The sequence below is a fragment of the Acanthochromis polyacanthus genome, chromosome 3 (assembly GCF_021347895.1).
Source record: "Acanthochromis polyacanthus isolate Apoly-LR-REF ecotype Palm Island chromosome 3, KAUST_Apoly_ChrSc, whole genome shotgun sequence".
In the NCBI taxonomy this organism is placed as follows: Eukaryota; Metazoa; Chordata; class Actinopteri; family Pomacentridae; genus Acanthochromis; species Acanthochromis polyacanthus.
The window spans coordinates 6,836,032-6,860,549 of NC_067115.1; the positions used below are offsets into that span (position 1 = coordinate 6,836,032).

General features: G+C 39.9%; 1 protein-coding gene across 1 annotated transcript in view; it reads left to right on the forward strand.

Moving 5' to 3' along the window:
* LOC110960156 (VPS10 domain-containing receptor SorCS1) overlaps positions 1–24,518 on the forward strand; it is a 226,310-nt gene that overhangs the window by 117,969 nt on the left and 83,823 nt on the right. The window contains 1 exon segment of the mRNA XM_051945295.1: positions 5,435–5,553. Coding sequence (XP_051801255.1) covers positions 5,435–5,553 — 119 coding nt within the window.

Consider the following 24,518-nt stretch of genomic DNA (forward strand, 5'->3'; position numbering starts at 1 on the left):
GAATTTTGCCACCAAACCTGACGGACAGGAGGATGATGGAAAGTGATTGCGGATGTGGAAGCGGGAGGGAGGGAAGGCTATGATTTAGCCTGCTATTCAAAAGATATACCGTGTGAGTGCCGCTGAGGGCTTCATAAATTCATCCTGGAACACTCAGCTGCCATTTGTCCAGTGTCTCAAGCAGAGCTGCTGTTTCCTGCTCACTAATGTACCCAGTGACCTCATGTTAACCATCCCGAGATGCATGTAGCTCTCATTCCTCTGAACCATGAGTTAATCCAACTCCCCACAGAAAATGTGAACACCGTCTGGTAGCTGCATATCATGCATAGAAGACTCTGGAAATTATAATTGAAAGTCTATCTAACAAGCCTTTTAATATGCGACTGTGGACACAACTCTAATCTGTTTTAGAGAAAGTAAAAAAGGGGCGTGAAAGAGTCCTCCTAGGATATCCTGAATCCATTTTCCTCATTGAGCCATATTGCTTTAATGGCAATGATATCATTTATGTGTCGTCATGCAAGCGTTTTATTCACTCTCCTCTTGTTTGATCCAACATGTGAACAGTGTTTTAGCAAACCAATGAACGAACACACTGGTTTAGAGATGCACCTTACAAGCTCACATAACCACCAGAAGCCACCAGCAAGATAGACGAGTTTCACCCAGAATTATCGTCCTTGAGAAACTATCATTTTTCATTTAATGCAGCTTTCATCTTCCCGGGATCTGCTGGGGCCACGCCATTTTATTGCTTCATGTTCGCAGTTGCTGTGACACTAAAATATGTTACTGGCTCTTAAATCAAGCCATTCCGTGACAGGAGCCGATCAATAGGCTGATGATGTCATTGTCCGTTGGCCCTCGCCGTTGAAGGTTTCTGATAAATGATGTTAAAGCGATGGCGGCGTATTTGCTCACCATGGAAACAAGCCTGGAGTAAATCTAAATGAGGCGAAATTGACAATCTTCCATGAATATTTCTGTTTCCACGGTTGTAGAACTTCAAGTGCGAAGCCCTCTGAAAACTTTAAACAGAGGGCTTCAGTCAGGATTTAACAGCTGAATGTGGGGGAGAAAAAAAAAACAACTTCAGTCGATGTGCGTGATTGCTTCATTTGAAGTCATACGAGACTGCATTTTTAAGATTTGCATGCTTTAGGCCTTTTTCTCTATCTTCATGTGAAATTAGAATAGCTCCTTGATTGAGCCTCAGGAGTCTCAAAATATGTTAGACCTGAAGGCCCAGATAAGTCGTTCAAACTTTCAAAGACGGTCTGAAATGCTCAAATTGAACCAGCACACGAATTTCACATTGGCACTTTGACCAGTATTTGAATATATTTTAGCGTTCACCCCAGGATGGCCTTGATTTAAGTTTGAAGCTGCATTTCTATAAAAATCACATTTAAACCTGATGAAGTGTCTTAACTTGTCAGTCATACCAGAAAAAAGTCCCTGATGTAAGATGGATGTTATGAGCTCAGCATCACTTAGAGATGACATGAAGCCAACCTGAGTGTAGAGAAGTCACATCCAGACTACATTGCCTGTAAAATTAATTCAGCACCATTCGAAGGGTTCCTCTTTTTATTGCTTTCCTGTATTGAATTGACCAATTTAATTTGGCTTTTTTTAACAAGATTTTACAAAAAACAAAACCTCTTTAGTGTCAAAGGAAAGAAATTTCTCCAAAGTAATGTTGATTAAAAAATTATTAAAAAATCTGAAAGGTAGAAGACGTAATTGCAGAAGTATTAACCCCCTGTAGCCCTGTAGAGAGACTCATCTAATTCAACACAAGTACAGCCAGATGGTGCTACAAGTCACACAGTTCGACATCATGATCAAGATCAGCAGAGTGCAGTGAGTGTGTCTCAGTGATTGCAGTTTAAAGACGTGTATCTGGGAGGTCCAGTCACTGATGACTCACTACTCCTGGATAGAACTATGCTATGAAAAAAAAAAAGAACACTCCAGGAAAGTCTGTGAAAAGGTTATTGAAAATCATACATCAGGAGATGAGTAAAAGAAGCTTTCCTGTTAAAGCCATCATTAAGAAATGTAAGGACTAGTGAAGGGGGTCACCAACACACCTATGAGTCCTCTGAAGGATGTACAAGCTCCAGCAGCTAAGATCGGAAGCAATGTGTATACAACAACTGTTGGCTGTTCTTTACAAGTCAAAGATTTGTGAGAGAGTGACAAAGATACTGTTAAAAAAAAGCACATAACAAAGCTAGATTAGAGTTCACCAGAAGACATGTGGTAGACTGAAGTCAACCGGAGAAGGTTCTTTGGTCTGATGGAGACCAAAATCGACCTTTATGCCCATCAGTGTTTAGCAGGCACTAAAAACCGCACACAGTCACAGCATCCCAACCATGAAGCATGCTAAGGGTAGCATTGTGATGTGAAGCATGGTGGTGGCAGCATCATGGTGTGGGGATGCTTCTCAGCAGCAGGCCCCGGAACACTTGTAAAGGTCGAGAGTAAAATGAATGCATTAAGGTATAACAAAATCCTGGAGAACAACCCAGTGCAGTCTGCCAGAGAACTGACACTTTTTTTTTTTTTTAGCAGGGCACAGACCTGAAACATACAGCTAACGCTACATAGAAATGGTTTAAAGACAACAGGGGTTGCCAAATCACAGCCCAGACTGCAATCAATGTGAAAAATTGTGGCTTAAAATGGTTGTTCATGATCCCTGAGTAACCGGAAAGATTTGCAGAGAAGAATTGGGTAAAATTTTAGTGTCTAGATGTCAAAGTTTGGTGCATCTACTAAATACTGACTTTGAGGGGCTGAATCCTTATGCAGTCACTTGTTTTGCCTTTTATATTTAATTTATTTGACATTATTTTCTAGAAATCTGTTTTCACTTTGACATGAAAGAATTCTTTTTTTAAATTCTTGTCAAAAATGGCAGAATAAATTAAGCATGATTCAGTGTTGAAAAGCAATAAATGCTGAAAACTTACAAGGGGGTTGAGTACTTTTCATAGGCATTGTAGCTTCTGTGGCTCAATTCATCCTGTCATTCATCAGTTTTCCAGAAAAAAAAATGAAGCACGTTCCTCAGTTTTCTTTTCATATTTGAAGACAAATTGGCTCCATTGGACTCACGATAAGAAACAAAAACAGTATCATCAGAACACAACAAAACTACAAGCGCAGCATTGAGGTACTTACATCTGATTTCCGTTTGTTTATTTAAATGTGTCACAGCTTAAGAATACCTACAAACCGGAGAGTTTGTGTGTTTACTGGTTAATTAGATTGTTGAGTTCATGTCCAAACAAAGTGGAAAGTTTGCAGTCACCTAAGTTTGGGAACATGTCCTCTGCATAAAGCACGAAACCTTTTGGGACTGCATATAATCACAGAAAAACAATGTTTTCAGTGACTAGATGGAGATTAATGAGTGACTGTTCCACTACTATCTGTCATCCACAGCTGCTTTTCATCTTGACAATAGACGCTCCCTTCAGCCTAATAAAGCTCTGCTCTTATCTGAGGGTGGCACAAAGATTTGTAAGTTTATATCTGCAGAGTTTGAAAGGTAGCATTTCCACACAATGATTTCTCATTAAATAAAACAAATCATAATAATTGCACAAACTGCATTTTGTTAGAGGTCAGACAGGCGCCTGTTTGAATCTAAAGAGATTCCAGAGCCTTGAACGTACAGTTTTACTGGATGATTGGTCTCTTGTGATAGGTTTTAATTAGTTCCTATATGCTTAAATTTGTTTGACTACATCAAATACCAAACACCAATGAAAAGTAGTATTTTTGTTCTCTATTATAGATAAATCTGTCCTTCACTTTAAAGCTATAATAAAATGTTTCTGATTGTCTCCATTGTCTTATCAGTATTTCATCAACAACTTGTGAGCTTTTACTGTGATTGTATTTAGAGTTCCGTGCAGTCTTTCTACTATGGACTCATACCAATCTTTAGCTGTTGTCTGCCAGGTTAGACATTGCAAACCCACTGAGCAGGTTATGTTCAAGATAACAGATGAACACGTGTAAAAACACCTCCTGCCTACCAATCAGTTCTCTTAGAAAATAGCATCACCATTCCTAGAAGATCCTGCAGAGCTCAGAGTGCAGATAAAGAAAAGAGTTCTGATGAGGGCAAGACCATTTTAGAGCTGCAATTCCAAAGTGACTATATTGTTCTGTATGCCTTTGTATATTATTATAATCCGAAACAGACTGATAAAGCACTAAAACCTTGTACTTCTTGGCTTCATAGGATTTGCAGTAAGTCTACTTATTGGTTTAATATATGTTGCTATATTTGTTCTTTAGTTTTGTGTTTCTTGTCTTGTTTCTTAATATCTTTCATTTGTATCTAGCTGCCAGACTGTGCGACTTCTCCCTAAGAAGGATAAATATAGTTCATCTTGTCTTCACTTTACTTGCTCCCAAAACCATTTAACAAGAAAAATTAGGCTTATCCTGCCTTACACATCATAAGAATATCACCTTAAATGTAACATTATGCAATTCATCCTCATTTGATTGTTTATTCTTTTGTGTGAGTTGCATAAAGGGATCACACCTGTAATTTTATTTTGCAGTCTTGTGTTGCATCATGATAATTCTACTGAATGTTGAATTGAAATAAACTTACATTTAACCAACTTATACATTACTGAATTTTCCTCAAAATGTGCCTCCACTCCTTTGAACATGCCTGATTCTTTTTTTAATACACTGACAGGATTGGTGCTTAAATTTGTTGCATGCTGTGCAATGACAATAAAGGAATAAAGAAATTCTTCTATGAGACAGATTAATAAGCTGATGAACTTGCATTCACACAGTCAGCAGTTATTTTTTTTTGCAGCTTCTATTCATGGTTTTGGCTGCAGCAGATTATCCAGACAGCTGTGCTGCTTTTAACCTGTATTATAGTTTTCTATTACTCACATTGGATTAGGATTGCAGTTCTTGTGAGAAATATGCAGCTTCAGACTTGTTTGTGTTCGATCATCAGTTGCCAAAACTACCCATTTTATCTGAAAATGTTCATGTCTAGATTCAGAAACTCTTGTTTTTGACTTGCTGAGTTAAAAACAACTGCAGTTTCTGCTTGGTTCAGTGAGCTTGAACTTGCCTCGTAGTACAAGCTGGTGTAGAATGATGATCCACCCGTTGGGATTTATGTGTGAAATGCTCAGGTTTCAGGTTTAGTGTGTGTGTTATAAAAACAATGGCCGCAGTCACAACTCGGTCACCGTTGCGACGTGGCCTCATCCTCCCGATGGGCTTCGTGTTGCAGCGTCGAGCACAAAAGAGACTTAATCACGTCAGCGCTCTTTCGCCTCCCTCTCCCTGAAATCTCAAGGGGGTACTTTTAATTGCAACAAATAATTCTCCAAGTGTTCATCAGACCTTTCTGATTAAATTTCAGGTCAACCGACTACGGAGCAACATACCAGAAGCTGAACGACAAAGTCGGAGCAAAGACAATACTCAGTTATCTGTACGTGAGCCCCAACAACAAGAGAAAGGTAATGTTGCTCTTTTGTCATTTCCCTTTAATTTAATTTAGAAATTGTCGCGACTGTAAGCTTTAGTTGTTTTTGTTTGCACCTTGCTGTTGGCCTGACAGTCGCTCAGTGTGCAGAGCCGAATGCACCCAGACGTATTGATGTTGTCTGACTCATCTTTCTTCGTTTGACGTCTGTCTCTCCTCTGTCGCTTTCCACAATGTCAGGAAGATGCATTAGACGGTAGTTCATTTGTTAACATGCTAATCCCACCTAGACAGTTTGCTGGCAGCAACTAAAGACAATTTCTAAAATGAATATAAGTGAATTGTGGAGAAAAAAAGTGGTAAAAGACGAGGGTGGGTTCAACTGTGCAGACCCCCCTTCAGGCAGTGATCCTGCTCTTCCTGGATTTGGGTCAATTGATGGTTATAACCATCTGTCTCCCTGTACATGACTCTAATCAGGAGGGGTCATTTTGTCTGAGTTAATTATGGATAATAATGAAGATGAAATGTGGCCCCACCTCAGGTGAGAATCCCGGCTGATCCACTTGGGTGGTCTGTCGGTGTTCAGCACATCTCAGAGGTTACAGGTGTTGAACTGGACTGATGAGATGCAGCGAGTCGGACCTGAACACAGAGAGACGTCCTGATGTTCTCAGCGGATTAATAAAGAACTTCTGTAAATGTGAGCTATATCACAGCATTTTTTCAACAAGGAATAAGCAAGTAAATGCCTTGAAATCTTTAATGTTTAAACACATTTTCATCAGCTGTAGAAAGGAGAAAATACAAGCAAATTTCTCTGATATGCAGCATATGACTTCAGCCACACCCTTTTCTTGTTTGTCATCGCTGATCCGTTGACAGATATCGATGCTCCAGAAAAACAGCTATTCAAAGCAGTCACTGAACAGCAATTGACATCTTGATTATTTCTGTCGATGTGACACATCATGTATGCTATATGTAAGTGTAAACGACATGGGTCACATAACACAATGTAATACATGCAAAACAAGGTGAAAGTTACGGTTGTGCTAGTAAAAAACAGGAGCCTGATTTAAAGTGTGTCCCTTTTGAAGTTGTCTCTTTGTGCAACGATACTCCCAGTGCTCCTCCAACATGGTCATGAAAGCGTGAAGCTTCATCTGCTCTAAGCGCTGAATCTTCTAAACTGTGTCAAAACAGCAAACCCTCAACTTGAACTTCATTTTGGGGAAGAGGAAAATAGGGAGGCTGGAGAGCGGTGATTGTGTTGGTGTGCCAGTTTGAGCTAAATGTTCTAACCCTAACCCCACACATCATAACATTACAGTAGAACTCAGCGTTGACAGGTACACCCTCTGGGACGATTGGTGAAGAAACCAATGAGCATGATTTTGAATTGTGCTCCTTCTCCTCTTGTAAAAACTGCTGTTCTGCCACTGTTAAACTGCTGTTTCTTCTCCTAATGGTAGCTGCAGACCCTCCTCTGGTCACCGTGACGATCCTCTACATGGCAGTTGGTCCAGCTACTGCTGACACAGAAAGTGAGGTTTCCCCTCTAAAAAAATAAATCAAGCTCCTTCAGGAAAACAAAACCGTGGATGCAAAAATGTCTGTAACACAGGTGCTGATGTTAGTAGTGCAGTATAAAATCAGCTCTTGACACGTAACAATTGCTGCTCGCACATCTTGCGTGCACGTTTTTGCATGGAGTTTAGATTTTGTCTGATACCTTACACTTTAAAATCATCTGTCTACAGTATAATGGCATTATTATAGAATGAACTTTAAGTTTGACTGCTGCTTTATTGATGATGGAATATTTCTAAAAACACTTTTTGACTAGAGGACACTGGTCCAGCAACCAAAATTACTAAACTTTAGCAGAGACCTAAATCTTTATCAAGGTTTAGGATCTCTGCTAAAGTTTAATTAGATCGGAAAGAGGTTGTGCAAACAAAGAAAGAGAATAAGAAGAGGACATTCTGGCAAATTACTTTCCACATTTAGACCAATGACATGTTTTCCACAGATGAACTAAATGGGTCACGGTGCACTGAACGTTGTCTATTTTCTGCCTTATTAAACTGAAAGACGATGAAGCTAGTATTTGCAGCATATGACATGAGTGTATCCTGGTTATTTTAAATGATGAAATCAGACTGGGAGCAGAGCAGCTGCACATATTCAAATGATTTCTGAAAAAATATCAACTGGTGATCCAGCACAAGATTCAGGAATACAACGCAGATTGGTTAGGAGATGTTTTTAGATGATAACTAAACGGGAAACTACTAATCAGAAGTACAGTGATCATTAACAGTAGAGCTTTTCAGAAATGTTACATTACAAAGCACTTTGCCAGCCACTTTGGCCAATGCATTGTCTTGCTAAATGACAAAAAATTCTGTTTATGCTGGACAACAGTGTAGTTCTTTGTGTGGACTGAACTTTTTCTGCAAACTATTTGTATGTTTTTACCCCAGGAAAATAAATGTCTTTTTGTTTAAGAAAAAACCCACAGCCGACTCCTTGCCAATGCTGAGGTGATCCTGAAAATTAAAGTTTTCAATCTAATCTTTTGGAGCCAGTCAGTTATTAATCACAGTTGTTTTTTTTTTTAACTCAGCTGTTTTGGAGTTGGATGAGGTTTTTCTGCGGTGAGCTTTTCTATCCAGGCTTAAAACAAATTAGAGGCAACACATCAGCGAATGGTGAGATTTAACCACTTTTTCTCTGCTCCATTTACTCAGGTTCCATTATAGCCACCTCCCCATTAGGGTTTTGGTCATTTCTGTGTGTGTGTTTTTTGTTTGGTTTTATCTGTGTCCATTTTGTGTTCATAGAACACTGTAATGAGTTCAAATATTTTTGCCTGACCCAGAAAAAGAGCAGTATTTTCCATGTCTGAATTTGTTGCATCCATCTGGATTTTCTGCAGAGAGCAACATCAGCAGCAGTAATGACAATTTTTTTTTACCTTCATGTCAGTCCACAGACATCTGGCACTGAACTTTTTCTTCTTGATTCTCAGGAACTACAGTGCTGCGAAATACGTATTTCCTGATGTCTTCTATTTTTGCATATTTCTCACACTTCAGTGTTCCAGATCATCAAATTAATATTTATATTTAATTAATATTACATAGAGATAACCCACAACACACAAAATGCAGTTTATAAAAGATGATTTATTGAAAATCTACATCACTCCTGTGAAAAAGGAGCTGCTCCCCTGAACCAAAGACACTGGTTGGTCCACCTTTGGCAGCAGCAACTGCAGGTAAATGTTTGCAAAATCTTGTGACCAGTCTTTTCCATCGCCATGGAGGAATTTTGGCCCACTGTTCTCTGCAGAATAGCGTTACTTAGATGATGTTCAAGCATGAAGTGCCCTTTCAAAGTCTTGCCTCAACATCTCAATTGCATTCAAGTCCGGACTTTGACTTGGACACTCCAAACCTTAATTTTGTTCTTTTTGAGCCACTCATAGGTGGACTTGCTTGTGCTTTTGGGTCATTGTCATTCTGTGAGCTTTTTGTCATGAACTGATTGGTGGATATTCTCCAGGACAATTTTCTGATAGAGAGTAGAATTCATGGATTCATCAATTGTTACAAGTCGTCCAGGTCCTGTGGAAGCAAAGCAGCCTCAAACCATCTTGCTACCACCACCATGTTTTACCGTTGATACAGGGATGGGATCAGCAAGTTCTGATTCCAGCGGAAAGTTGTTGACCCGGGGGGGGTATGTGTGCGGCGGCGGCGGCAGCGAAGCGACTTCCAATCGCTGGGCCGTTTACAATCGTCGTTAACAAGCTATCGTTGACGTCGTTACCATCTCGCGGGAGTATCAGCGACAATGAAGTGTTCAAACTTGAAATGAAATCGGCCGAAATCCGCGGATTCGCGGAAAATTCCCATCCCTGGACTCTACACTTCATGGTGATTCGATTACAGTACTGTACATGACTGCTCTCAGCAGTGGCAGCTAGCATTCAGCGCGGTGGATATTAGCAGCCATTCGATATTATGACTTGCCGACCATAAACATACCTCACCCCCCAAAAAAATTTTCTCCTCGAATTTAGACGATTCACAAGAATGATCCTGGCAATGATAAAATCCGTGGAATTCCGCGGATCCACGGAAAATTCTCATTCCTGGTTGATATGATGTTCCTCTTGTGGAATGCAGTACAGTGAACCCTCATTTATTGCGGGGGTTACGTTCCAAAAAGAACCCACGATAGGCGAAATCCGTGAAGTAGTCAGCTTTATTTTTTACAGATATTATACAATACTGCACTTGGGGGAGCGCTGGAGCTGCAGCCAGGTGGACGCCGCGGCGGTTCTCTTGCCTCAGAGAGCGGGCCGGCTGAATCAATTGGAGCAGTCGGGGGTGGGGAAGGCTCGCGCCGGTGCTCTTCTCCTGGGGAACGCGGCTGCGGTGGCCACAGACAGCTGGGGACCACGTCCACTGTCCTGTTGACGGCGGGGGAAAAGAATAAGGCTGCTCCGTCTTTCAGGGTGTCTCACTACATGGAGACCAAGGAGAGAAATGATCCAGCGCTCCACAGCAGACAGCGCTGGCCTGTATGGCAAAGGGAGACGAGGCACGGAGACTGTTCACGTTGGTCAGTCCCTTAGCCAATCAGGATGCAGAACACAATGCACTGTTTAAAAAAAGCATAAAAAAACTGCGCTAAAAAAATCCGTGAAACAGCGAAGCCGTGAAAGGTGAGTGCATTATAGCGAGGGTTAACTGTATTAGATTTACACCTGATATAAGGGGACCCATGTCCTCTAGAAAGTTGCACTTTTCACTAATCAATCCAAAGGATGCTATTCCATACCCTTCCGCCTATGCAGGTAATTTTTTTTGCAAATGACGAACAAACTACATGGATGCCATTTTTACCCAGTGTCTTCCTTATTGTAGAATCATGTAGATGGTCCTTAACTGATGCCAGTGAGGCCTGCAGATCTGTTGATGTTTTTCTTTTGTGACCTGGATGAGATGTCAACGCGCTCCTGGAGAAATGTTGGTTGGTCGGCCACTCCTGGGAAGGTTCACCATTGTTTCGTGTTTTTTCCATTTGTGTATAAATACTCTCACTGTGGTTCCATAGAGTCCCAGACTCTCAGCAATGGCTTTGTAACCCTTTCCAGGCTGATACATGCCAGTGACTTGGTTATACATCTGTTCTTGCATCTCTTTCAAACGTGGCATCCTGTGCTGCTTTTTGGAACCCTTTAGCTACTTCACAATGCCAGACAGGTTCTATTTAGTCATGTTTAGATTCAACAAGCCTGGCAGTAATCATGTGCGAGTGTGGCTGGTGAAACTGAACCTAATTATCAAATGAATTTGGTAATTAGATAGATTGGTTGCTAAGGGTTTTTCACATAGGGCAATGTGGGCTGGACAGTATTTTTCTTTCAATAAATAGAATCATCATTTAGAAACTGCATTTTGTGTTTTGTGGATTATCTTTGCTTTATGTTAAAATGTGTTTGACAGTCTGAAACATTTAAGTGACAAATATGCAAAAATACAAGATATCCATCCTCTATCCCTGTATTTCATTCTGGAATTTGCAGCCCTCAGTTTTCACTTTGCTCTCCACCCCCCACATCTGTCTGCGGTCATTTGAGGACGAAGCTTTCAGTGTGGCAGCCTCCATCCTTTGGATCTCTCTCCCGCTTCCTGACATTGACAGCATTGTTTCTGTCCTGACTTTCAAGAAACTCCTGAAAATCCACCTCTTCACCAAGGCCTTTGGTCTTAGTTAATGCTGCCTCTCCAGCAAGCATTTTCTGCTCTTGTGCTATTTTTCTGCATATTTAGCCAAATAGCATAATTGGCTAAGTCATTTTTTGGCCTTCATGACTTAGGCAACTATGCTATTAGGCTAACGATATACGGATATGGAGGGGCTTTATAGATTCTGAGCAAAAAATATAATTGTAATATGTAGTAGTCATGAAGCCCTCCAAACGGAGCGTGGAGCCCTACTCAGATGAATGACAGCCCACTTATAGCACTTTTCTACACATTTCAGATTCAATTAATTTTGATTCAACTTTTTTATCAGTGCACAGAAAAAAAGTACTAAGATGACAAAATGCAGTTTAACATCTAATGAGGAGAGCAAAGGCAGCTATGATTATTTACAGTATTCTACAGACAGAGATAAATAGTGGTATGAGCAGTATAAATAGTGTGAATAGAATAAACTGTTGAACAGTATAGACCGTATGAAGAATGTATAGGATATGAGATGGACCATATATGCAGTACACACAAAGTATGAACAGTATAAACATTACATGCAGTGAAAATGGGATGGCGATGGGAGAGTGTGTATTTCTTGTGTCATTTTACATCATTTACATGATGCACAATAGTTCAGGAAGGAGACAGGACAACTACATGGTGCTCAATGAAACACTAAATGCTAAAAATGCTACCGCGCCAACAGATTTGGTGTGTTAAAAAAATGCATATTTTAATGATACCAGGCTGTTCAGAGGGTTAGATGACACCCTACTCCATACGGCAGCCTCTGGCATGGAGCCTCTATAAGAAGCCACTGAGCCAAATCAAAATGAGAAACACACTGCAGTGCAAAGTTCCTTCTTCACCACCTTTTGTTGCTACTGCTTGTACAGTCATGGGACCTTTGCAAGAGGTATAGACGCTTTCCTAATGAGGCAGCACAGCAGAGGCTCCACCAGGAGATCACAATAGCCTTTGAGTTCAGAGAAACGGCTCATCCAACAACCGCAGGCCTCAGTTTAAACACAGCGAGCAGCGAGCGGATGAAGACCTGCAAACAACATGACAGCCTGTTAATATCTTTTCACATGCGGGGACACAGAAACACTCGGACACACAGTTTCTAACACACAAACAAAATGACAGACGGACACACACATGTAGCGTCTGTCTGTCTGCTGTCTGTCTACATGTTCAGTAAGCCTCTCTAGGATTTACTTCTCTCTCACACTCACTGTATCACCATGTTGCCAAAGCGTGACATTTGTAAAGAAAATAACAATGTGACTGGAAATTTCAGTCGTAAGACTAGAATCTCCATGAGACCAAAATATGCACAAACCTGCATTCATGCTTGAGTAGACACTCAGGTTTGTGTCTGAAACAAATCAAAAATAGTGGCAGTCATAATTACATTTAACGTACTATTTTCATAATTGATAGTGTGCCCATGTCGACCTTAAAAAATGTTGAGCTTCCTCAATTTTTGAACTTGAAAGACAAAAACCTTACTTCGGCTAACATATCAAATCAGGGCCATATGTCTATTAATGCGTTTTTTTTATGCATTTTAAGTCTTGCATTAAAAAAGTAAATAGAAGGAAAAATCTGTAAAAAAAAAAAAAAAGTCTTCAATTTCGAAAAAACATTTGAGGCAGATTAGGGATTTTTCTAAGAGTTAATGCACCTAAAAAGAACATCCTTCTAAATAAGTCCTGACATATTGTTGCTTTTATTGTTTCTGTCTTTGGACTGCATGAAACATGGCCAACATGTTGACTTGAAAGAATTACTACAGCCTGAAAGCAATTCCTTATAAAACACAACAACAAAAAACAAACATATATATTTTTTTGCTTTTCTAAGACTGAAGATTTTTAGTGATTAGCAAACAACATTTATTTCAGGCTTCTTCTTCTCTGTTTATTGCAGCTAACATTTCTTATAGCACCACCTTCTGATGACGTTGTGCAAGAAATGAAATAAATATTCTTTGTTTTTAATTTTGAAAAGTTCACTACAAATTTGCCAACTTACAAATTAACTCCAAGCTACAAACATATAATAATAATTTAAGATAATTAATTGAAGGTGAGTTGAGATAAAACTTAATGAATCCTGAAAGAAATTTGTTTGCAAGATATTTGCGCTCTGCATGTAGGCAGAGCTGATAGAATCCACAGACTGTCATCCATGGTCCCTACCTGTCAATTAAAGAAGCCACTACTTTAATTAAGCACAACTTCAAACCTGAATAAAATTTCAATAGGTTAGTTGTATGGAAATTCACTCACAGCACAGGTGTCACAAACAGGGAATTAGTTATAGACATCAGCACTGTTTATTTCTGCTGTAAAGTTGTACATTTTAACGCAGAGGTTTATGAGGGTTGACTCAGCTTTGAAGCCACTAGTGGACTTTATAGGAACTGGAATTTTTTCACTTCATTTTTAAGACATTGCTGCTCGTTCCTACTGCTGAGAACCCCAGAATGCAACATAATGCTCATGATGTCATTGTGTGTGAGAGGTTAGGATTCATCTTGCACAGAAACAATATGTCTGAGCCAAATCTAACTGTGGTCTATTCAATATTTGTTGAGATATTTCACCCCAGTGTGTAGTGTGCGTAGTTGCCCTGACTGCTTATTTTTGGATTTACGGGGAGTTAGAAGACAAGGAAGTGGAGCTGAGAGAGGCCATGGACAGTCTTTTGTTGGTACCTATGATCACTCAAAACAGCCATGCCTTTAATTAAGCACAACTTTAAGCCTGAGTACAAGTTAAACGGATGAGCTGCGTAGAGATTTACCCACAGTACAATTGTCACAGATAGGGAAATTATCTATAGAGACCAAAACAGTTTTCCTATCATTCTGTAAACATGTTAATTATCACTGTAAATCTACATGGAAGTCTATGGGGATGACTTACTTTTAATATCAGCCTCGAGTGGACATTTGAAGAACTGCAGTTCTTTCACTGCAGTTATCAGATATTGCTGCTTGTTCCTACTGCTGAGACCACATCAGTCCCAGAATGCTAGATAATGCACATGACATCATTGTGTGAATGAGACTACCATTTATCTTGCACAGATGATACGTCTGAACCAACCAGTCTAATCCAATTTCAGTCTGTCCAACATTTGTTGAGATATTTAACCCCGGATGGAAGCATTACACTGACAGATAGATGGATAGATAGCATTACTCTACTGCTAACAAGGCGAAAATTAAATAGAAATAAAATAATGCAGAGAAACAGACATGGAGCTGCAGCTTTCTCGCTCTGAAACACTCACAAAATCCCTGTTCTTCCTCCCACATCCACCCTAACTAAATTCACGTGTGCAGCAGAAAATGCAGGTTCATCACCCCCGGGGTGGAGCCATGTGACCCAAGCTGGTGGCAAACAAAAGCCCCTCTCTTCAGCCGGCGGTGGAGGTAAATCAAGCCTGTGTGACTGTGTGGGAATAGAGGGAGTAAAGCACCAGAGAGGGAGAAAAGAGACAACAAATAAACCGACAGAGAGCAAGTGAGTGTGGAGGAGTGGAGAGAGGAGGAAAATGAGAAAAAAAACAATGACTGAGCAGAAAAAATAGATAAATAGAGGCATGGCCCGGGGGTCACTCATGGAGAAAACAGTCTGACAACACAGCCATTACATCAATTTTCATATTGTGGCTTCACACTGAGGCCGTACATGAGAGAACAGAGCTTGAGTACACATTAGGGGAAATAATTTTGGGTTTTAGCCTGAAATTTGGTCTGAGAGCACATTATTACAGTAAGTGCTGGTTAAAAAAAAAAAAAAAAAAAGACAACACACAGATTGCTATCACACAAACAGGCATCGCTTCTAATGGTTGGAAAACAAAAGGGAATTTTCCAGGGGAAGCGTTTGAGTGGCAGATGGATTCAGTCTCTGCTGCTTTACTCCCAGTCTGCACATAAGAGCTCTTTCTCATGAATGGACCGACTGAAACAAACAGAACTTGAGCATTTTTCATGACGGCCCCCTCAATTGATTCGCACGTGTTTGCATGAGCAGCATTCGAAAACAATTACGGCCTTGTGTGTCTCCGACGGCAACAACAGGCAGGTGGGTGGAATAATAAATCCACCTCAGATGAGACTTTTCTTTCTCCCACCGCTGAGCTTCAAAGACTTCTTGTTCATTGTCTCACTTTTGGATACAAGCTCAAGACTTAAAAGTGCACTTTAATATTTCATATCGTCGAACTCTCTCCAAAGTGGCAATGACAAAAAGAAAAAGGTCTTGCAGAAAGACAAACAGAATCCATCAGTGTCCAAAGACTTGCATCGTGATGCAAACGCTTGGAGGGATTTCATACAAAAACTACTCAACGTTATATAATATTGATGGCATTCTCTGCAGCTGCAGTGTCACCTTACAGGAAAGTCACAAAACATCTCACTCCTTTACCTTTTTCACTGAATTTATACACATACACAGTCATTTTATAGAGTTAAGATAACATTTTTATCTAATGAATATCACCATGAATCTTGAATTAGGTGTGATCGAAATAAATATGCATAAATTTGCATTAATTTCCAGAACAGAAACCTGAACATTGAATGAAACAGCATCAAAATTCTTGTTTTAGACGGGATGTTTGGATATCTCTTCTTGTCACTCCATAAGTCAGAAAATATTGTCAATAGCCAGAAGGAAAAAGTCAGTTTTCACCATGTTGTAAAGAATAAAATGTTGTAAAAAATCAGGCTATAAATGATATATGAACAGATTCTTTTGCAAAAATCTTCAGAATCCAGACTAGAAAAAGAACTTTGATACAAGTACATGCTACCTGGGAAAAACAAAAAACATTTTGAGAATACTTTAGTGAAGTTTCATATATTTTTAATAGACACTACTCTGTACAAGTTAAAATTTAATATGTTACCATGAAACCTCCCCAGGTAATTACTTACATTAACACACTTGTCTTGTTATTTAAATGGGGATAATCTCATAAAAGTTTTGCTAATTTGCATAAATGTCCAATAGACAAGGTGTAGTTAAATAAACCTAAATGTGTGTTTTTGTTGTTTTCTTTCCCTTAGTCTGAAATAAAAAGAAGAAATTGTGTCTGTTCCTGTAGTGTCTCCGCTTTGAATATAAATACTAGTGAGTCAGCTAATATAGAAAATCAGGTCAAAGGTTTGTTTCTTGAGCAGCTTTCATTTGTCCTTGGATGGTGTGCACAATTATTAGGCAGATTATATTCCTCAGGATTAATTTTAGTGTCGGTTGAACCTCAATCTCAACCTCAGTCCTGAATATTTAATGAAGATAAAATCAGTATTGTCTTTCTCGAGGAAATATAGAAGTTTACAGTTATTAAACGATGAAATTACAAAAAGAAAATTTCCAAATTCGTTTGTTTGTTCTCAGTTCTGTTCAGCATATAAGAGGCTTCCCAAAACAAAAGGTTAATTCAAGCAAATAGTTGACTAGTTGTCACTTATTTATGATTTTAACTGAATGATCAAAATATGTATTTTTTCCAGCATCAAAAAATGATTTGAGTTTCAGAGCTGAGAGACAAATAATATTGTTAATTCTGTGGTGTACTAGAAGCAAATACAAAACTACAGCTAACATGAGTCTCTAAAATCTAGATATTACAAAAGCAGCAATCACTTTGAATGCTTTTTTAATAAACCTTATCATATACTGCACCTCGACAGAGTGCAGCTGGCAAACACTTTGTCCTCTGTAAGTTTTCTGAGAAACTTCAGGATAAAAATACTTCATCAGAAAAGCCGCTTGAATGCAGCATGAGTCAAAACATCCGTAAAGTCTCTGTACCTGAACTCTCTCTGTGTGGTGACATTCAGGGTGACATTCGATTGTGCTGCCTGTGTGAACCAGTGAACCCCAGCTGTTTCCTGGAATAAACCCTGTGTTTGCATGTCACCTTCTTGGAGTTATTTTTACCCTCTGAAGTGATGCCACATTTTGGATCTCTCAACATATGTGATTTAATATCTTATAACCAGCTGTGTAAAAGATAATGTTGGGACCAACCAATGAATCAAAACTTGGTCGACTCAGACTCTCCTCATCAACTGTTGTCAAATATTAATAATCACAAAATAACAATTAAACAACAACTGAGAATCTACGCATCAATGACTAATACGGCCACACCTCTTTTCGACATCTGCCATAAGCTTTCCATCTTCAGCCTCTGTCAGTTTCTTCATCTGTTCACAACGAACTTTCCCCCATGGGATGTGGGACTGTACGACACTGTAAATCTTCACTTTAAGAAGCTTCCACAAATTCTTCTTTGGATTTAAGTCAAGTGAGGAATGAGTTATTATTCAATCATCGTTTGATGCAAAGATAGTGGCCTTCAGGGGTGCTGCAGACTTCTTTTTGCTTGAAGAAGGCATCTCCCAGTTTAGGAAGGTGATTTTCAGTCAATGCTCATGCTGAAACGGTCTAATTAGCTCCACCTTAACAGACTCTTTTCCACTGCAGAAACTTGTGGGCCATCTTGGGGCCAGGGTTAGGGTTAGGCCTGGTGCACTTACAGTTCACATTGCAGTTGAAACTTTTGAATCCTACACCCAAATGGGAACATGAAGGCTGAAAAGGACGATTACAAGACCGTTTCTGTAAATGCCACTGAGTTCCTGAAGTGGAAAGCCAACTCTCTATAGTAGTCTATCAGTCCAAGTCCATCCAGAGTCTCTCTCATTTCAAGTCTCCATAGATTTTTTGAAAATCTGTCCTCAGGTGTGTTTGGGTCTCACCTTGATGCTTCAACTTGTGAATCCTAATCAGTCATGGTTGTGTTTCTCTGAGTATCTTGTACTTCTGGACTCTCCACAAAGGTTGCTCATCTAGAATATGGTAGTACTGAAGGATAATGGCTTCCTGGTGTCTTTACATTCTGCACATTTTCCTCAACACAGCGATTAACTCTGGGGGGATCACACCTCAACAGTTTGGATGTTTCAAAAGCCATCTGAAAGAGATTTTACAATTTAGATTTTTCAAAACCTGTTAAATCTCCTTTTTTGGACCATTTCGTCTGACCTAATGAAGCCGCCCCATAATTATGCACAGGTATTAATAAAGTTTAAAAAATGTGCATAGAAATGAAAATAATGTCTGAAATTGGTGCATGTACTGTCGGCATGAATAAGTAAGAGCAGGACTGAAGACATGAGTGCACTGCGGTGAATAATGGAGAAAATTAAAACAGAAGAAAAAGGGATGCATTAGCAGCTAATGGATGAATATGGACATTAGACTCAAAGAAATATGGAAAAGCAAAGCAGAAAACTGCTAAAAGTTTTTTTTTTTAAACTGCACCAGATGAAGCAAAAGAAGCAAATAATAAATTAAAGTCAAGTTTGTTTCATGTTACTTTTTCTTTATGATGAGTTGAAGTCGGTTTATTGGCATTGGTTGCTGTGAGACAGACTTTTCATGGCTCTTTGATGCTGGATGAGTCGGATATGGATACTGGCATGGCTACTTCATAAATCAAGCTGTGAAGCAGACATGTGGAGCAGTTTATTTCCAGGGTTCTGCTGCTTTCTTCAGGTGGAGAGGCTGAAATTTCCTAACGTCTGACTGTGTGAAACAAACAAAGTCAGGAGGAGTTTGTGTTGCAGGTCTATTTGTCTGTTTCATGCACAAAGAAGTTGATGTTGTTTTGGTTGAAGTTGTGTGAGTCAATTCCTGTTACATTTAACCTCAACTAGAAACAATAACAAGTGCGGTGTAATGCTGGAGTGTGGAAGAAGAAAATTTCTTGAGCAGTTACTTTGTCAGAAATACAACCAAATGACTGAGGACATTTTAAGGAATTCAGTCTATAATTGGACAGATTCCACTATGCCATGTGCAACCTGCAGCCTCATTTCATGTTTTCCACACAGCGGCAGGACAAAGTAAATGATGAATAGTTGGAGGTGTGCAGCCTGTTGCCTGCAGCTCTTCATTTAACAGCTCAGTGTGGCTGCTCCTGGCTGTGAACATCAAATATTAAAAATGATGTTTGACTCTAAGGTTGCTTTGACCCATCAGGCACCAACACCTGCTGATATTCATTTAAAATAGTTTGATCAATGTGAAATATAGGGTATTTTATATATAGCTTAGCTTGTTAGTTTTTCCCTAAAGCAGGCTGCTGTGAACTGAGTTGTGTCCCCCTTCAAGTCAGTATTTAGTTGATGCACCTTTGGCTGCTCTTACAGCATTGACCCGGTGAGGACAGGTCTCAATCAGCCTCAGTTGGACTGAGGTCTGGGTTCTGACTTGGCCGCTCCAGAACCTTCATCCCGTTGTCTTTAAACTGTTTCTGTGTATCTCTGGCTGTTTGCCTTGGCTCATTTTCTTGATGGAAAAAAAATCTTCTTCCAAGTGACAGTTCTGTTGCAGAATGCATCAGATTGTCTTCTAGGATTCCGCTACACTTCACTGCTTTCATTTTACGCTCTACCTTTACAAGCTCCAGGGCCTGCTGCTGAAAAGCATCCCCACATCATGATGCTGCCACCGCCATGCTTCACATCATGATGCTGCCACTACCATGCTTCACAGTGGGGATGGTGTGTTTAGTTTAAAATTCAGATTAAGTCTGATGTCCAAAAATCTCAATTTTGGTCTCACCAGACCAAAGAACCTTCTTCCAGTTGACTTCAGTCCACCACATATCTTCCGGTGAACTCTAGTCCAGATTAAACATGAGCTTTTTTTTCTACAGCATCACTCTCCCATAAAGCTTTGACTGATGAAGAACAGCCAACAGTTGCTGTTTACAGTCTCTCACATCTCTGAAGCTCATAACTTCTTCAGAGGAGTCAAAAGTGTCTTGGTGGCCTCCCTCACTTGTCTCTTTCTGGTTCGGTCACTCCGTTTTTGAGGATGACCTGCTCTATGCAGATTTACACCTGTACAAAAATCCTTTCATTTCTTAATGATGGATTTAACTGAACCCAAATTCAGTGACTTTGGGTTCAGGGTCCTAATGCTGACCCACAGTGGCACATGTCGCTTACTGGGACACTGAAATAGAAGCAAAACACTGTCAACATAATTGTACGCTCTGCCAAGTAATTTAAATAAACTTATTTTTTTAAAGAAAACAAACATGTCAAACTCACAGACTTTAAAGTGCAGAGTGCAAAGACATTGAGAGACTGAAGAAATGAAGAGATGTCAAAATGTGAGCGCCGTTTAATCTACTTACTGATGTTGACGGCTTTAAACATTGCATCAGATTTACAGACAAATATATTCAGTGTGCTGGGAATTAAATTTTGTTCAGCTCCGAGAAACATAAATGCTATTTAGAATTAATCAGCTGTCATGCAGACAGAGTTTCACTGAATAACATACATAATTGTGACATCAGGATGATATCAAGTCAAGCATAGTTTGAAATAATAATAAGGTATTGACTTGCTGGTGTTGTAGCGCTCAGTCGGAACAATCAATTGTGTTTTGTTATGTATGGTAAAGCCTGATGGCCTCATGCTGCTGATAACATGTTCTGATATCAACAGATGCCCTTCTTTCCCTCATTCCACGTTTCCTGTCTCTTTCCACTTTCTAAGCTATAATAAAGGTTAAAAAGCCCCCCCAAAAAAACAAAAAGATAATATGAATAAAATATACACAGAGTCTGCAGTGTTCAGGACAGACCACCTTTACTGAAGGGAAGAATTTTTAAATTATGAGGAACTAGTAGTCATTTTGATTTAGTCCAGATTCTGTGCTGTGATAAGTTGTTATGTAGCGAGTGGAAAATAATTGCTGCATCGGATGCTTCAAAACGAAATGTCCAGACCTGCTTTGGTTCAGTTTAAAGGTTTTGTTTTAACCCTTTAACTCCAAGGAGTTTCTGGGTGGTTTTTGCTCATTTTTCGCTGCAAAATAAAGTCCTGCACCTCTATGGAAACTGCACAACCAAGAAGGAGATAGAACTCAGACTTTTTGTTACAAATCTATAATGCCATCAACCCCCCAAAAGAAAAGAGAAAAGTTATGTTTTTTCAACCTGGTGTCAACATTTTTTCAGTGCCCACAGGCGTTACCAACACTGGAGAAAATAGTGGCTCCACATATTGTTTAACTACTTACATTTTTTAATTTCTTTCCTTACTTCTCTGCTGCACAGCCTGCAGTTCAGCCACAACGTTTCCGAATTTTTGTCATGTGACTGTTGGATGCAGCGGAGTCATTAATAGCTTCAGAGTTGCATCAAGTTGGCCAGAATTTTTATTTATTTTTTTATTAGATCTGGTTAGAAATGAGATGGGTAGAAAAAAATCACATTTTCCAAATGGATTTAAAAGACACATGTGATTATTGGAAAGCTGAAATATATTTAAAAAAAAGGCTTAATTTAAATCCAATAATTGACTGTGTTTGAATAGCTTCTTGCTCTGAAAATTGGTGACATTTTGGTGATTCTGAAAAAAGTAACGTATTTCGAACCAGTCGGTGCATTTTGGGATTCAGTATGAAATGAAATGTGATTTTTATATTTAGATTTGAGCCAGTTTTCCAGCATGTCACAGATGAGCAGTTTGAGGACCATTGGAAAATTGAAAATCTGACACATCTTGTGTTTTAAGAGTTTCTTGCTTTGATAAATGATTTAATTTTGCAGATTTTTGAGGGTTTAGAGATGCTCTGCACAGATTTGAATCAGTAGTTACTCGACGAAGATGCATTTGAGGACAAACTGAACAGATGTGCTGCAATTTTCAGTGACGGCACGAAAAGAGGAGATATTTGCCTCGGAGCCCGTTTATGGAGAATGAATATTTACAAAGGTAGAGAGCAGAAGAAACATTTTATTACATATTTTCATCATAAAATATTGCATAAACTAGCCGGCAGCCAAATCAGCGTTACAGCAGAATTATGGCGTAGCCGCTGATTAAACAGGTCAAGTGTCATTACGGCACATGCTTTCTTACACCAGACACACCTGCAGCAATACCACCTGGTGCAGCAGCATCATACTGATACCGACACAGCCTGTGCTGAGGGATAAAGCAGGGAAAGAGGAGGTGAAGTGTCTCTTTGTCCACCGGCTTTTTAAGGACACGCTGCATGCTAAATGAATCACAGCGAATCAGCCACGCTTTGCTGGCTGGAACGCAGCACGCACAGCAGCGGTGGTGGCGCCGCAATCGAGGACAAGCTAACGGATGACGGTTTCGTTTGAGGTGATGTGATGGTGGTGGTGGTGCTGGGGAAGTGCTGGGAGGGGACACAACATCTGTTAGCCCTAAGGCACAATCTCCAAATGGCTGCAAACGCCCAGGAGAAAGAAAGACTCAGCGACAGAGGAGAAGAGACAAATCCAGACGGACGGGGAGATGGAGGGAGATGGAGACAGAGAGCTGACAGAGTGTGAGACAGAAGTGGAGTTGTAAAGAAGTTGGGGTGGCTAAATCTGAGCGGGCTGGGAATGTCCCATCAATATTCCTTTACGTGTCTTCACGGGACATTGCCCACTCTCTCAGCAGGGGAGTGAACGCTACCCAATCCAGTCAGAAGAAGGGCCCTGAATCCCCCCTTTAAGAAGCACGCTAATGTAAGATGCTCCACGAGAAGCATCCAGCAAATGGCATATGTTGTTCTGTTATTTATTGATGATCACTGTGAAGAATTCATTATTTCTGCAGCTCGAGACAGATCAAGATGTTTAAAGCGGGAGTGCTGCTGGTTAATTATCCAAACTTATCTTGTTTGTCTTGCCTCTGTTCATTCATACGTAATGAATGTGTAGCTCTGTGTTTTCACACGCGGCTCACAAGCCTTCCAACTTATGTACTGCCAAGAGGGGGCTGCTAGCCGAGCCGAGATGGAAACCCAATTACACTGAAAGGCGGAAACTGACATGTTTGTCAGGTCTGGCAGGGGTCTGGGTGAGCTAAAATGTCAGGCAGCATTCAATTAGCGCCGGCCTTAAATGCCTCAGATCAAGAGACGGGAGTTTCTTTTTAATAAGTCGGATCAAACAGTTGAGAGCACCTGGTCGATGCGGCGTATGAGTGGAGAAGAAGTAATAATTATGAATATGTGTATCAACTCCTTTTGCCTTCACGTCCTGCACTTAGAGTCATGCAACTCGATGGAATTTGATAGCGAGCATTTGTCATGAATATTCATGGCGAGAAGCAGCAGCAGTGATTTGATTTGCTACGTGCCGTCAATGCAGACAGTTTGCTAAGTTAACACAGTTCCACATGAACACACAGAGGCTTGTCTCGCACTCGAGGAGTACAATTAACTCATTAGTAATACTGCCAGTCTCTCCTTATGTCTGGTAGAGTTAGCTTTGTAGCTGTGAACCGTGTTGTTCAGCAGTGAGTGACTATTAAACAACATCGGTGACATGAGGAAACACAGATTTAATGTAAGCATTTATGCAAACTGCAAGAGTATTGTGTAAAAAGAGGTTAAAAAGAGTTTTTTCGCTTCAACCTGAAAACACAGCTATCCAGCGTGCAGCCAGCTGAAGTAAATAACACTGATTGTGTTATTACAGTGTCACCTGTCAGTAGGTAGATCTATGAGGCAGCAGGTGAACAGTCAGTTCTTGAAGTTGATGTTAGAAGAATGAAGAGTGTGCAGCTGGAGGATCTGAGAGAGTTTGACAAACTGTGATGGCAGAAGAGTGTGTGTCCAAAATCCTGATTTGCTGTTAGCTGCTACCAAAAATGTCCAAGTAACGAGAACCAGACGAGTCTTGGACACCCAAGGACCTTCACTACTTGAAGTTTGTGCTACTGTTTCACAAACTGCTTAAAACCTTAACGTTTCTCTTTTCTTGTAGTCTTGCTTTGCAGATCATTCTGTAAAACATAATGGTCTGTCTGGGAAGAATAACTTCTTGGCTTGTTTTACTTTAAACCAATTAAACCAACTAACATTAAACCAATCCAATACATCATAGGTGGACCTAAGCATAGGCTGCAGCTTTGGTGTTTCCTCAAAATATGAATTCTTTTGGTGGAACTTTGAATGAAATGAGTAATCCATCAAAAAGAACGCATGACTGCCACATTATGTGTTCCAAATCCTCTGCAAACCTTAAAATGTTCAATTTTCAGCTTTGGTCAGATGTTGTTGCTGTTTTTGTGGTAAAGAAAACTGTAACACATAGATAGCAAAAGGAAGAACAAAATAATAATAATAATACATTTTATTTGTATAGAGCTT